At 40.1% G+C, this 12602-nt stretch overlaps 1 protein-coding gene across 4 annotated transcripts in view; it reads left to right on the top strand.

Annotated features, from left to right (window-relative positions):
- Positions 1-6: 6 nt before the first annotated feature.
- Positions 7-12602, top strand: part of TPP2 (tripeptidyl peptidase II) — a 56754-nt gene continuing 44158 nt past the window's right edge. For 2 of the 4 annotated variants that reach the window (XM_010578303.1, XM_010578306.1), the window contains exons 1-7: positions 7-197; positions 6676-6804; positions 7944-8039; positions 8441-8551; positions 9205-9329; positions 10049-10212; positions 12073-12227. In XM_010578303.1, coding sequence (XP_010576605.1) covers positions 36-197; positions 6676-6804; positions 7944-8039; positions 8441-8551; positions 9205-9329; positions 10049-10212; positions 12073-12227 — 942 coding nt within the window. In that variant the 5' untranslated portion in view covers positions 7-35. The remainder of the gene's footprint in view (positions 198-6675; positions 6805-7943; positions 8040-8440; positions 8552-9204; positions 9330-10048; positions 10213-12072; positions 12228-12602) is intronic. The other 2 variants (XM_010578304.1, XM_010578307.1) reach the window with 1 other exon arrangement.

Raw genomic sequence — 12602 nt, forward strand, 5'->3', positions numbered from 1 at the left:
CGCGGCCCCCCCCCCGTCGTCCCCCCCCTCCCGTCATGGCGGCCGCCGCTGAGGAGCCGTTCCCTTTCCACGGCCTCCTGCCCAAGAAGGAGACCGGCGCCGCCGCCTTCCTCGCCCGCTTCCCGGACTTCGACGGGCGGGGGGTACTGCTGGCTGTGCTGGACACCGGCGTAGACCCGGGGGCGCCGGGCATGCAGGTAACGGGCGGTGCGGAGGAGCCGCCTCAGCGGCGGCCCTGAGTCACGGCGACGGGGCGGCCCTCGGGGGGGCGGACGGGGCCGGGGGCCTTCGTCCGGGAGCTGCCGCGGCCCGAGGCTCCTGGAGGGCTGTCGTGGGGACCGGCCGTTGTTTGTGTGCTCGGTCGCTTACCCTTCCCGCTCGCCTGGGCTCCGGTACGGGAGGGCTGAGGGGCCCCGGGGTGGGTTGGGGCTGGGGGGTCGGCTGGGGTCGCTTGGGGTGTTTGTGTGAGGATCCTGCTTTTAAGCCGTTCGCGGGGGTTTCGCGGTACTTAGGTCTGGTCTTGGGTGTCTTCTCTCACGTAGAACTCGTTCTAAGAGAATACTTTGTGTTTTCGTTAAGCCTTAGCGTCGCCTCAGCGGCCGGTGGCTTGAGGCTACGAACAGCCGCTTAGGTCTTTTACATGGGAAGCGTGTTTCTGGCAAAATTTGCATACCTCTCTTTCTCGGTGTATTTTTTCGCGCCTCCTATTACAGTAACAATCTGTATCAAATTCGGTTCTGCCGGCTTTTTTTTGGATCTGCTAGCTTTGTAGCTCGGATCGCATAGCGACTGCCGTTAGCGTTGTAGCTGAGATCGCATAGCGATTGCCGTTAGGATCTCGGCTTCGGTTTTGTAAATCTCTCTGTATGCGATTTTAGTTTTGGCGTTTCTCGGCACTTATTTCTTTTAACTCTTGTCTCTTAACATTTCTTTATCGTGTAAGTTTGTGTGTGGCCTTTTATGTCACTACTGCTTCCAGTTTCTTGTCAACATATTTTCTCTGAGATGTGGCAAAGGAAGCCTTGAGAAATGATTCAGAGAGCTGTATGCAACTCGCTTGGATACTGCATCCTTTATTTTTTTAACTAAGCGGGACCTCTGTTGGTTTCTGCCCTTTCTTTGGCACAGGCATAGATTTTGCTCTGAAGCGACCTACCTCAGGGACCTAACCCTGGCAGATCTTTAGTTCAGTGTTCTGAAATGACTCCTTACGGGGGTTCAGGTAAGTGAAAGGGTGAATGAAGAGGACAGGTAGGGTGGAAGGAGGGACTGGACAGCTGTAACTTCGATTGATTTAAGCTGGAGTGAAATGGGTGCTTTTGGCAAAAGGGTGTGGGTAAGTGGAATAGTAATTAGGAAGCTTAAAGAAAGCTAGCCAAAAAGCAAACAAGGTAATACCATGGGCAGACCAGATAGTAGTAAAAGACAATTACAGAGATGTGAGTATAAATGGGATATGCATAATTCTGAAGTTTCACATACGAAAGCAAAAGACCTAAATCTCTGGAGGCTATAAATGAGGAGTGGTCAACCAGGAAAAAAAAAAAAAAGCATGAGTTTATGGGCAGTAGAGGGAAGCTTTGTTCTGAGATAGGTAACCCAATGCTTATAAGGGGTGATAAGGGATGCTTATGAACCCTCAGGATCTCAGTGTTGACGGTACCGGTTTTCTTTAACCTGTTCTCTTTATGTGGAGGATAAAATTTTAGGTAGTGAAGTGAAAGATTTGTAGAGAACATTGGGGGGTGGAGGGGGAGAATTCATCTTGCAATGGGTGAGAGCAAGTTTGCAGGGGTGTTAGAGAAACACATAAAGAAGCTGTGTGCTCTTTTCATGCTGCCCACTTAATACACCTGACTTGAGCTACTTGCTAAACTACAGAATGGGGAGGCTTATTGCACAGGGAATTATAAAGGAGAGGTAGGCAACGCACAGTCTGTAGAATAGCTTTGTGTTTTTGCAGCAAGAGGGTGGCCTCACTCTGTGGAGTACCGGGCATTTTACGTTTTACCTCCACGGAATAAGACAGTGTCCTGGGCACAGACAGCGTAGCTGTACTGTGACAAGTAGTTTCTAACCTTGGGACAGTGTTGTTGGGGTTTTTTGGGGGTTTTGGTTTTTGGTTTTTTAATGCCCCTGCCTTCTCTGCTGCTGCTTTTTCTTACTTTCAGTCTTATTGTTAGTTCTTGGCCTGGCATGGAGTTAGAACTATGATAATTGAGTTAGTTGCTAAGAGGGAAGAGAAGACATTTTATGTAGCAAGGTTAATAGGCAGGTATTACAACTTTGAGTTCAAGCTAATGTCAATAGTGATTACAGGCCGAAATGAGCTACCTTGTTGTGAATATAGTGGGGTTTTTAGTCAAAACAAAGCAGTTCATGTTTTGCTGCTCCCTAGTGTCTCATTCCTGGGTAGGGTTCCTTTGCTTGTTGATGTTATACTTTGTGGTTTGTAAACACTGATACCATACATTTTTTGCCATACCATTACTTGCTGAGAGACAAAAAGATTTGGGGACAGAGTATAACAGGGAAGTACCATTATGTTTATATTCTTCCCAGGACACTTGCTGCTATAGAGAGAATAGTTACTGGGCTTAAACCTTCTTACATCAATTTCATTTTTCTATTGGTTGGCTTGCTTTGCCACACAAAATGTTAACCTAACTTGTACTTACTTTCCTTTATGAATTTTTTTGTAACCAGTGCCCTCTAGGGAACTCTTTTCACCTTGTCTTCCATTGCTTTACACTCCACCTGTTGATGCCAGCTGTAAATGTAAAGTTTGGTTTGTCTGCTTCTTTCCTGCTAGTTTTTTTTCCCCTCTCAGCCCTCTTTGTAGAATCTATTTCCTGTTGTTATCTGCTGAATCATGGCTTGTAATTCCTCATTAAGGCACAGCAGGTGATGAAATTTTAGGTGGGCAGATAAGGTATGTTTAATGGAGTGTTATGGCTGTGTATGTATAGTCTTTGTTCAAACCTACCCTATCCTTTCCCTGTTGCTGTTGTCACTTCTTGTTATGTTTCAGGATAGACAAGTCAGTTCATCTGCTTCTCGAAGTTTTGCTTTTGTGAAGTGCCTGTTTGAATTATTATTTGCTAAAATTAGATTGTACTTTTATGAGATGACCTTTTAGCAGTAGTAGCTAGTTTGGCTTGACTTGCTTTTCAGCACTGAGTTAAAAAAAAAAATTGGTTGAAAATTATTTTATTTGTGATGATGATCAGCTGTCCCGTGACCAAAGTGCTGAAGAACTTGTTCAACTCTTGTTGCTGCAATAGCTGTCAGCTGGAATCAGTAACATTGTATGGTCTGGGAAAAAACATGCTCAAATGCACCTGGCTTTGCCTTTTAGTTTGGGATTGTCACAGATACTGGTGCTTCTCTACTTCTATTATACTGATCAGCTGCCATGATTATGCAGATAGATTATTTGTCATGTGCTCAACTTACTAATGTATACAAAGTCAGAGCTGACACGAAAGTATGTTTTTTTAAACTTCAAACTAAAATGTATAAACAACAAAATAATTTTCAGTTCTAAACTAGCAGATGGTTTTATTTGTTTTTTCAAATGGCTGTAGGCAAACCAGGATATTAAAGGTAGGATTGGGGATTTTGTTAGAAATATGCAATTAAAAATATTTTATAGTGTAAAAGTTCTTCATTTTTTGAATTTTAATACGAAAAGTACTAAAATGTACCTTCTGTCTGTAATAAATTCTTTACTTCTAGATTTTTCTGTTCACGCAAGGGAATTGATCAAGTTCACTTGATTTTTTTTTTTTATTGTTGTTATTTTTTCCCCAGAATTACAAGACTTGAAAAGGAAAACCCAGTTGAACTCTTGAGTTTCACTCTAGCATTACTACTGGTGGGCAGTATGCCAAACAACAGTTCATGTCAGCAGAAGAAGCCATATCACTTACTTGCACTAAATGACTGTGAACCGTCTGGATGGCTGCTTTTAGGAATTGAACCTTGGACCTTTGTACCTGAAACTCTTGAGTTTCTTGTGTCTGGCTGAAAGACTCTGATTTGTTGATTCTAATTGTACAAACTCATATGTGTGTGTGGATCTCCTATTCAACTAGGAGGCAGAGCGCCGTATAGTGCAGGAGTTGCACATTGTCTTCCTGGCTAGGAAACAACTTTTAAAACTACCCAAGCTTACTACGGCATAAATCTGTGTTGTGGCCACCTGTTGCAGCATAACTTCTCTAGTTCAAACAAGTCACCTTGGATTACATTTTCATTCTTGTTTTCTTGCGCTTCACAGCGTGATCACTGAATAATTCACTTTGATTAGAGGCATATTGAAAAATGTCTGGTTCTGATAATCTCAGGTTTGGTTTGCAGTTGCTTTATTATTGGAGCAGCTCTTGACTTTTCTGCAAGTGGTGACTGGCATTTGAAGGCATTAATTATAAACGCTAGAAAATTACATGGTTTGAGTGCCTATGCATTGTGTTTCCCAGGAAAATTTTCACTACCATGTAAATGTTGTTCAGTAGATGTTTTACCAGGTTAAGGTGCTTTAACAACTTTCTTAGCATGAATTTCTATGAACAGAGTAACAGGGTTGGTTTCTGTAAGGGAAGTTCTTGCTTAGCAAGCCTCTTGAAAAGCAACATTTGTTACCTTCTGGGAAATGAAATGAATGTCCTTTTTATGTTTGCTGTGGGTTTGGGATTTTGGGGTTTGGTTCTTTTTTTTTTTCCAGCTGTTTAAACCTGATTTTATTGGGGGGGAAGGTTGGTTGTTGTTTTTCTGTCTGTTTGGGAGGGGGGGTTGTTGAGTTTTTTTGTTTGGTTGGTTTAGGGGTTTTGGGGGGAGGGGGGTGTTGTGTGTTGTTTCTGTTGGTTTGTTTTTTGTTGATGTTTTTTAAACCATGAGAATTTGAGACCTTGGAAGTGTTTATCCTTATTTGTTGAGGTGCGATAAAAGCTTGAGCTTTGTTGTATATTTGGCAGCAATAGAGTGACTTTAATGAAACAGCTTGATCATAGTGTTAACTTTCAGCAGCTGAATTCACAGTTCCAGAGCATGATTTGAGCAAAACTACCTGCCATATATGTTATGTCTAGCATCAAAATAATTGATAGAGAATAAAGGCTACAATACCAAATATTTAAATGGTAGAAAACAGCAAATGTTGCTGCTTTTCTGAACAAGAAGCTTTTTTCACTTTCAGTGTAGTTAGTGTATAGGAGATGTTGGGAAGATTATTGATTTATTTTTTCTTTTTTTAAATCCATCTTTAATGTAGAACTATAAAAATAGGTGCATATGGCCAATTCATAGAATCAAAGAATGGTTTGGGTTGGAAGGGACCTTTAAAGGTCATCTAGTCCAACCCTCCTGCAATGAGCAGGGACATCTTCAACTCGATCAGGTTGCTCAGAGAGCCGCGTCCAACCTGACCCTGAATGTTTCCAGGGATGGGGCACCTACCACCTCTCTGGGCAACCTGTTCCAGCATTTCACCACCCTCATCATAAAAAATTTCTTCCTAATATCTAGTCTGAATCTATGCTCTTTTAGTTTAAAACCATTACCCCTTGTCCTATCACAAGAGGCCCTATTAAAAAGTCCCTCCCTGTCTTTCTTATAAGCCCCCTTTAGGTATTGTAATAAGGTCTTCCTGGAACCATCTCCTCTCCAGGCTGAACAACCCCAACTCTCTGAGTCTCTCTTTGTAGACGAGGTGTTCCACCCCTCTGAATTCATATTGCCCTTCAAGCAAATACTACTGTATATGGAGTATAGTTTATTTGCTGAATAAACTCATACAATACCTACTAGATGAAACATGGCATTACAAGAAGTTAACATTGAATATTTTTGCTAAATGTTTAAAAAAATAATCTTAATCATACTCATGGTAACTGTAGAAGGTTCCTCTAGGTGAAAGGAGCTTTGGGTAGGTTAGTGGTTTCTTTTTTGATGTTGTTCAGTTGCCTGCAACTACTGTAAAGTCCATCAGGGCTAGTTTTAATTTAATTTGAGGAGGCTTTAAATTTATGCTTGTAAACTCAAGCATACTTTAAGCTCTCTTTCTCCTCACCCTGGTAAAAATACTCCTTATACAGTATTAGGTGTATATAGCCATAGCTCCTAACACTTCAGATTGATTAAAACATGAAGCAGAATCCTTGAAACAGGAAAAGTAGGATGATGGTAACTTGTGTTCGTTTCAGGTTTAAGCTCAGTTAAGAGATGCAAGCTTGTGAGCATATGTACCTCAGCACCTTTCCTTTTGTTAGAGTTATGCACTTGTTACTGTAACATTTGGCCAGAATGGTGGGATGGAAGCAATGCAGCAAATCATTTGAACATCAGTAGTAGTTTTTGCAAATGGATTTGCAAATTTAGACTTGGTTTTAAATTGAAGTGCCTGTGCTTTATTGATACAATGTTTTTACTTGTTTCTCTTCTAACTCCTTTTTAGAAGAGAGTGAGTGAGTTTGTATAAACCAGAAAGATGGACACATTGCTCTTAGTTCATTGAAGATTTAACTAATTTCAAGTTGGTTTTATGTCCTTCAGTTAAAGGTTGGGTGCTTAAGAAAGTTAGTTGATATTTTTATTAACAAAAATGAAAAATTTCCTGGTTTGTATACTAAAGGATAATCAACTACACTTCCAGTTTTTCTGTGCTTGTATTTTCAGATTACAACTGATGGGAAACCCAAGATAATTGATATAATTGATACAACAGGCAGTGGTGATGTAACTACGTGTACCATTGTAGAACCTAAAGATGGGGAAATTACCGGTCTTTCTGGAAGAACTTTAAAGGTGAGTGGTGGTACAGACCACTGGGCATCTTTTTCTCTCTTTCTTATTTAACAACAAATTTAGCACCTGTTTTGGTTTCTGCAGAACTTTTAACCAGATCTTATCCAAAACTAATAGTGCATTTGCTCATCTTCATACAGATTGCTTGACATTTCTTTTACTTTTCATATGTCTTTATATTGAATATTCTCTATAGCTGAATGGGGGTCTGTACAGAGTTTTGTTGGGGGCTTGATAATCATTTGATTACTGTTTGTCCAAATCAGTATCTGATATAGTTTTGGAAGTTGGTTGAAGAAAGCATGCTAACATGCTTGAAAAATATCAGACATGGTTCTGTCTTTAAAAGTGCTAATATTTTCCACATTTGTATAAACTACAAGAGGAATCATGTTAAGCTTATGGTAGATAGTTGTAGAGACTGAAAAATATGTGAGGGCAGTTGTAGGCTCACTGCATTCACACTATGAATAGAACAGAAGCATGTAGGGTTTTTGGAAGGGATACGATGAGATCTAGTAGAGTCCTGGCTACGTGAGAATTGCTGATGTTACTGACATGTTCTTGACTGGCTGGTTAGATTGATAAGGTAATATGGGGGCGTCAAATCTTTGGACCTCTCCATGCTATCAGCTTTCTTCTGAATTTTGCATGGGATATGATTGTAAGGGTGAATGTGTTGCTCTCTTGCAGTTGTTACTAGGAATAGTGGATCTGATATACTGAGAGTCTAAACTGCAGCAAGATATGAAATCAGACATTCAGATGTTTCTCATGACCTCTAACCAAAATACCCCTTCATGCTAGGGTGCTTCTTTTCATTTATAGTGCTATTTCCCCAAACCTCTACCCAATAAAGTCACTGCTGGGGCTGTATTTTTTAAAAGTAGAGTATCAGCGCAACTGATACTTAAAGATGCTCAATGGCAGTGTCACATGAATTGATACTGGTTCCTTTGGAACTGGATTGAAATTGCCATGTCATGTTGTTGAAACTTAGTGCAGTAGTTACCGTCATGGAGACAGGGAATTAAATTGGTGATATTTGCAAGTCTGTTCTGCTAAGCTCTCTTCCACAGTGTTGATTTTTTTTTCTTGATGCCTTTAGTTAACCTATTTATGAATATGCTTTTCTGTAGATTCCAGCGAACTGGGTAAATCCTTCAGGCAAATATCACATTGGCATAAAAAATGGCTATGATATCTATCCTAAAGCTCTTAAGGAAAGGATTCAGGTAAGGAATTAGATTTTGCTTCTGGTGTATATTCATATTTCACTCTTCTGATTCTTAAGTTTTTCTAGGAAACTACAGTATGTGATTGCTAACACACGTGGGCTGCTATTCTCTCACTGATTTTTTGTTTAGTTTTGAGATGATCCATTTCTTTGATTTTTTCAGAACAACAGGAAGTGGCCTGGTGGTCATCCTCACAGTGGTCCATTGAGGCAAAAAGTCTAGAAATTAATGATACCCATTTCTTTTTTCTGTGTAGCAGCTGATGTTTCTTTATAGTATTGTATTGAACATTTTTAGCCATTGTGTCTCAAATCTGAATTCTCAAATTATTTTTATACCATTCATACTTTGGTATATGTATTTGTCAGTATATTGAAGAATGTGGTTTTATTTTACAGAAAGAACGCAAGGAAAAGCTCTGGGATCCTGTTCACAGATTGGCTCTAGCAGAGGCCTGTAGGAAACAAGAAGAATTTGATGCTGCTCATAGCTCTCCCTCCCAGGTTTGTGTAAGCCTAAATAAATTTGTGAGCTTGTTGTTTGCAACAATTTGTTACTGGTTGAGAGGATTGAAATACTTTATTAGATGAGTGAAGGAAAGATACTTGTGATTCTTTTGGCAGATAACTTACCAGTGTATCTTCTGACTAATTTTAAAAGTCTGTATATGGATGGTTGTTTGGTTTGCTTAGTGTTGTTAACTTTCTAAACTTGTTGTCAAATATGAAAAGGGTATTACTGCAAATACCATATTTTTAGTAAGTTTTATTTTTGATTTAACATGCTCTTTTTTGAGGCCGTCATCCTCGCTGTGTTCAAAGTTGGAATCTGTTAAACATATCCTTTTGTAAACTAGGTACTATTTCAGTGAAGTACCAGAAATGCTTCAGATCACTTCTGTATCATTTAACAATCTGTAAAAAAAAAAAAAGCTTTTAAATGTTACAGCTACAGAAATTGGAAATAGCTGTACGTAATAGGCCAAAAATTAATAGTGCAGTGTTGAAGACCATTTAACTTCTAGATGTTTGTGCCTCCTAGGACAGTCTTACATTCTTGATGAAGTAATGGAACAAATGTATAGCACCAGAAAGGAATGTAGGATTACCTGTCTTGTAATAATTTTAGAAATACTTGGACTGTATTTTTGTTGCTTTATTAGGTAAATAAGCTAATAAAGGAAGAACTTCAAAATCAAGTGGAACTGTTGAATTCTTTTGAGAAAAAGTATAGTGATCCTGGGCCAGTATACGATTGTCTAGTATGGAATGACGGTGAGACCTGGAGGTAAATGCCTAAACTTGTCTAAAATGTCTTGTTCTACACATAAAACAGCTTGCATTGAAGACTCTGTTAACTTTTAAATCTACCCTCTTTATAGAGGACTTAAATGTTACTTGCTTTAAAATAGTCCTGCTTTATCACTTGAGTTTCATGACAAAGTTCCAATCCCAACATAAGATGGGGTAGAATGAAGTCTTATTAAAGACAGCATGATATAAAGTTTAAGCCTGTGGGAATTTGCTCTGAGGCAGAGTAAAATTGCTTTAAGTATCCAGTGGTGATAGCAGGGAAAAAAAAAACAACCAAACCACCAGAAGTCTGTGCACAAGCTTCAGGATGTAATGTGGCACTTTTCTTGACTGGTTGTGTGTATCATACAAAACAGTGGGTAAGGCTTCAAATGCTTGTGTACCAGCACTGAACAGCTAGCTTTAGTAAAATTTCTTCTTTGAAGAAATTGCCTGAATTTCCATATGCTCGCTTTTCAGAGACAGATTTGTTTGAATTTAGTAGTATTTGAAAATCAGTTTAATTAGAGATCTTTGTAGTTTCTGAATCTAAGTGTAAACAACCAGGTTTAAAAATATTGACTTAAAAGAAGTAAGATACCACAAACACAAAACCAGACTTCTTGAAGTCTTTGCAGTACTCTTTGCTGGGGGAGGTAACTGAAAGTTTACAGCAGCTGGAAAATTGCTTTTTTTTTTGTTTTTTGTCAACAGAGCCTGCATAGATACAAGTGAGAGTGGTGACTTAACTAGCTGTACAGTGCTGAGAACCTATAAAGAGGCTCAGGAATATGGATCTTTTGGAACATCTGAGATGTTGAATTATTCTGTGAATATATATGATGATGGAAACCTTCTTTCCATTGTGACAAGTGGAGGTAAATGAAAGCAATCTTAAGAAAACTTTGCCACTGAGTAGGTATGAGAAGCAGCAATTTGTATTGGGTCCTGATGCTGATCTTTGGGATGGTTCAAGGCAGCTGTCTTAATACAGTGTTCATTACTATGGCAATCAAGATCAATATTCAGAGTTCCTGAACTAAACCTATAATGACAGCTCATTACCAAACTTGCTTGCGTTTTTGTCTGAAATACTGTCAACTTTGTGTTCATGTGCATGTATACATAGAATGTGTATACTTAGGTACTCTTTAAGATGCTCCTGTATCTTTAAGCCTAAAATAGAAAGAACCTTCTTTCAAAGTACCTTTTTTGTTTTGGTTTTAAATATAGGGTGATGATTGATTTTTGAGTCACTGTCCTTTGTGCTTGTGTACTTTAAGAATCTTAAATAAGACATCCATGGGCAAAAGGGGTATTAGTCTTTATTTTGGTTTATCCAAACTTTTTTGTGATGACAGGTGTCACCTATAGCTGTAGGTCCAACCACTCTGAACCCATATTTGTGTATTCTTTTCATAATGTTTTGTTTTGGAAGCATCCTGAGTGGTTAAGGTGGTATGGATGTATTTGATTTGAAGAATGCTCTTAATTTCTCATGAAACTATCACATCTCAGTAGAACTACAGAAGGAGTTCTGGTTTCTAAATTGATGGTAATTTTTTTTGAGAGGTTCCTTTTTATACTTCTGTGCAGTTTTATTTCTAATTTTTCGCTTAATCCCCGCTATCTGAGTCATCTCAGGTATAATTTTCATAACTTTTAGTAGGAAGCGTTGAGCCTTTTAAGTAACTTTTGTTAGTGTAATTAAGTTAATACTTACTTTCTCTCTGTTTGCTGCCTCCTTTCTCCCCTCAAAAAGCTGTTTTATTTTGCATATTGCTGCTGTTTACTGGCTTTTTATTTTTTATTCTTCACCCTTCCGGTGAAGAAATTTGTCCTGTTATCCAATCTAAACCTCCCCTGGTGCAACTTGAGGCCATTTCCTCTTGTCCTATGACTTGTTACTTGGGAGAAGAGACCAACCCCCACCTCACCACAACCTCCTTTCAGGCAGTTGTAGCGAGCAATAAGGTCTCCCCTCAGCCTCCTTTTCTCCAGACTAAACAGCCCCAGTTCCCTCAGCTGCTCCTCACAGGACTTGTGCTCCAGGCCCCTCACCAACTTAGTTGCCCTTCTCTGGACACACTCCAGCACCTCCATGTCTTTTTTGTAGTGAGGGGCCCAAAACTGAACACAGGACTCGAGGTGCAGCCTCACCAGTGCCCAGTACAGGGGACGATCACCTCCCTGCTCCTGCTGGCCACACCATTTCTGATACAGGCCAGGATGCCGTTGGCCTTCTTGGCCACCTGGGCACGCTGCTGGCTCATATCCAGCCGGCTGTCGACCAGCACCCCCAGGTCCTTTTCCACCGGGCAGCTTTCCAGCCACTCTTCCCCAGGCCTGTAGCGCTGCGTGGGGTTGCTGTGACCCAAGTGCAGGACCCGGCACTTGGCCTTGTTGAACCTCATACAATTGGCCTCGGCCCATCCATCCAGCCTGTCCAGATCCCTCTGTAGAGCCTTCCTACCCTTGAGCAGATCAACACTCCCTCCAAGCTTGGTGTCATCTGCAAACTTGCTGAGGGTGCACATCCATCCGTCCAGATCATTGGTAAAGATATTCAACAGAACTGGCCCCAGCACTGAGCCCCGGGGAACACCACTTGTGACTGGCTGCCGACTGGATTTATATACTTACAGCTCAATAATTGAAATTTAATTGAGCTGTAGTGTATCAAATTGGTATAAAGGAAGTTTACTAAACATACAGTGATACAACTTTTATTTCCTCAGGAGCACATGGAACACACGTGGCTAGTATTGCAGCTGGATACTTTCCAGAAGAACCAGAACGAAATGGTGTGGCTCCTGGAGCTCAGATTCTTGCAATCAAGATTGGCGATACAAGACTAAGTACAATGGAAACTGGCACTGGTCTAATAAGAGCTGTGGGTATTTCACTGAATAAATGATTAATCTCAGCAGTATGACTTAACTGTAGAATATTGTGGAACACTCTCTACTTGCTTACAGGCTGTGTTTTTACAGTTCTAGAGTATTTAAAAAAACGAACCAACCAAACAAAAAAAAACCCAACAAACCCCAACCCCCTCCCCCTGCCAAGAAACCCCAAACCAAACAAAAATAACCCTACCAAAAAACCCCTGCAAGACCAACCAGAATATATTTTAAAACATATCTTAAGACTAATGTTTTAATATAAAACAAAACTGCTCTTGCTTAGAGCACTTAGAGAGTTTTTCAGACTGATAGAGTTGCAGTGTGTCTGGCTAGCTTGACACATGGGCTAAGTTACTTGTATG

This window comes from Haliaeetus leucocephalus, unplaced genomic scaffold (assembly GCF_000737465.1).
Source record: "Haliaeetus leucocephalus isolate CR32 unplaced genomic scaffold, Haliaeetus_leucocephalus-4.0 Scaffold626, whole genome shotgun sequence".
NCBI lineage: Eukaryota > Metazoa > Chordata > Aves > Accipitriformes > Accipitridae > Haliaeetus > Haliaeetus leucocephalus.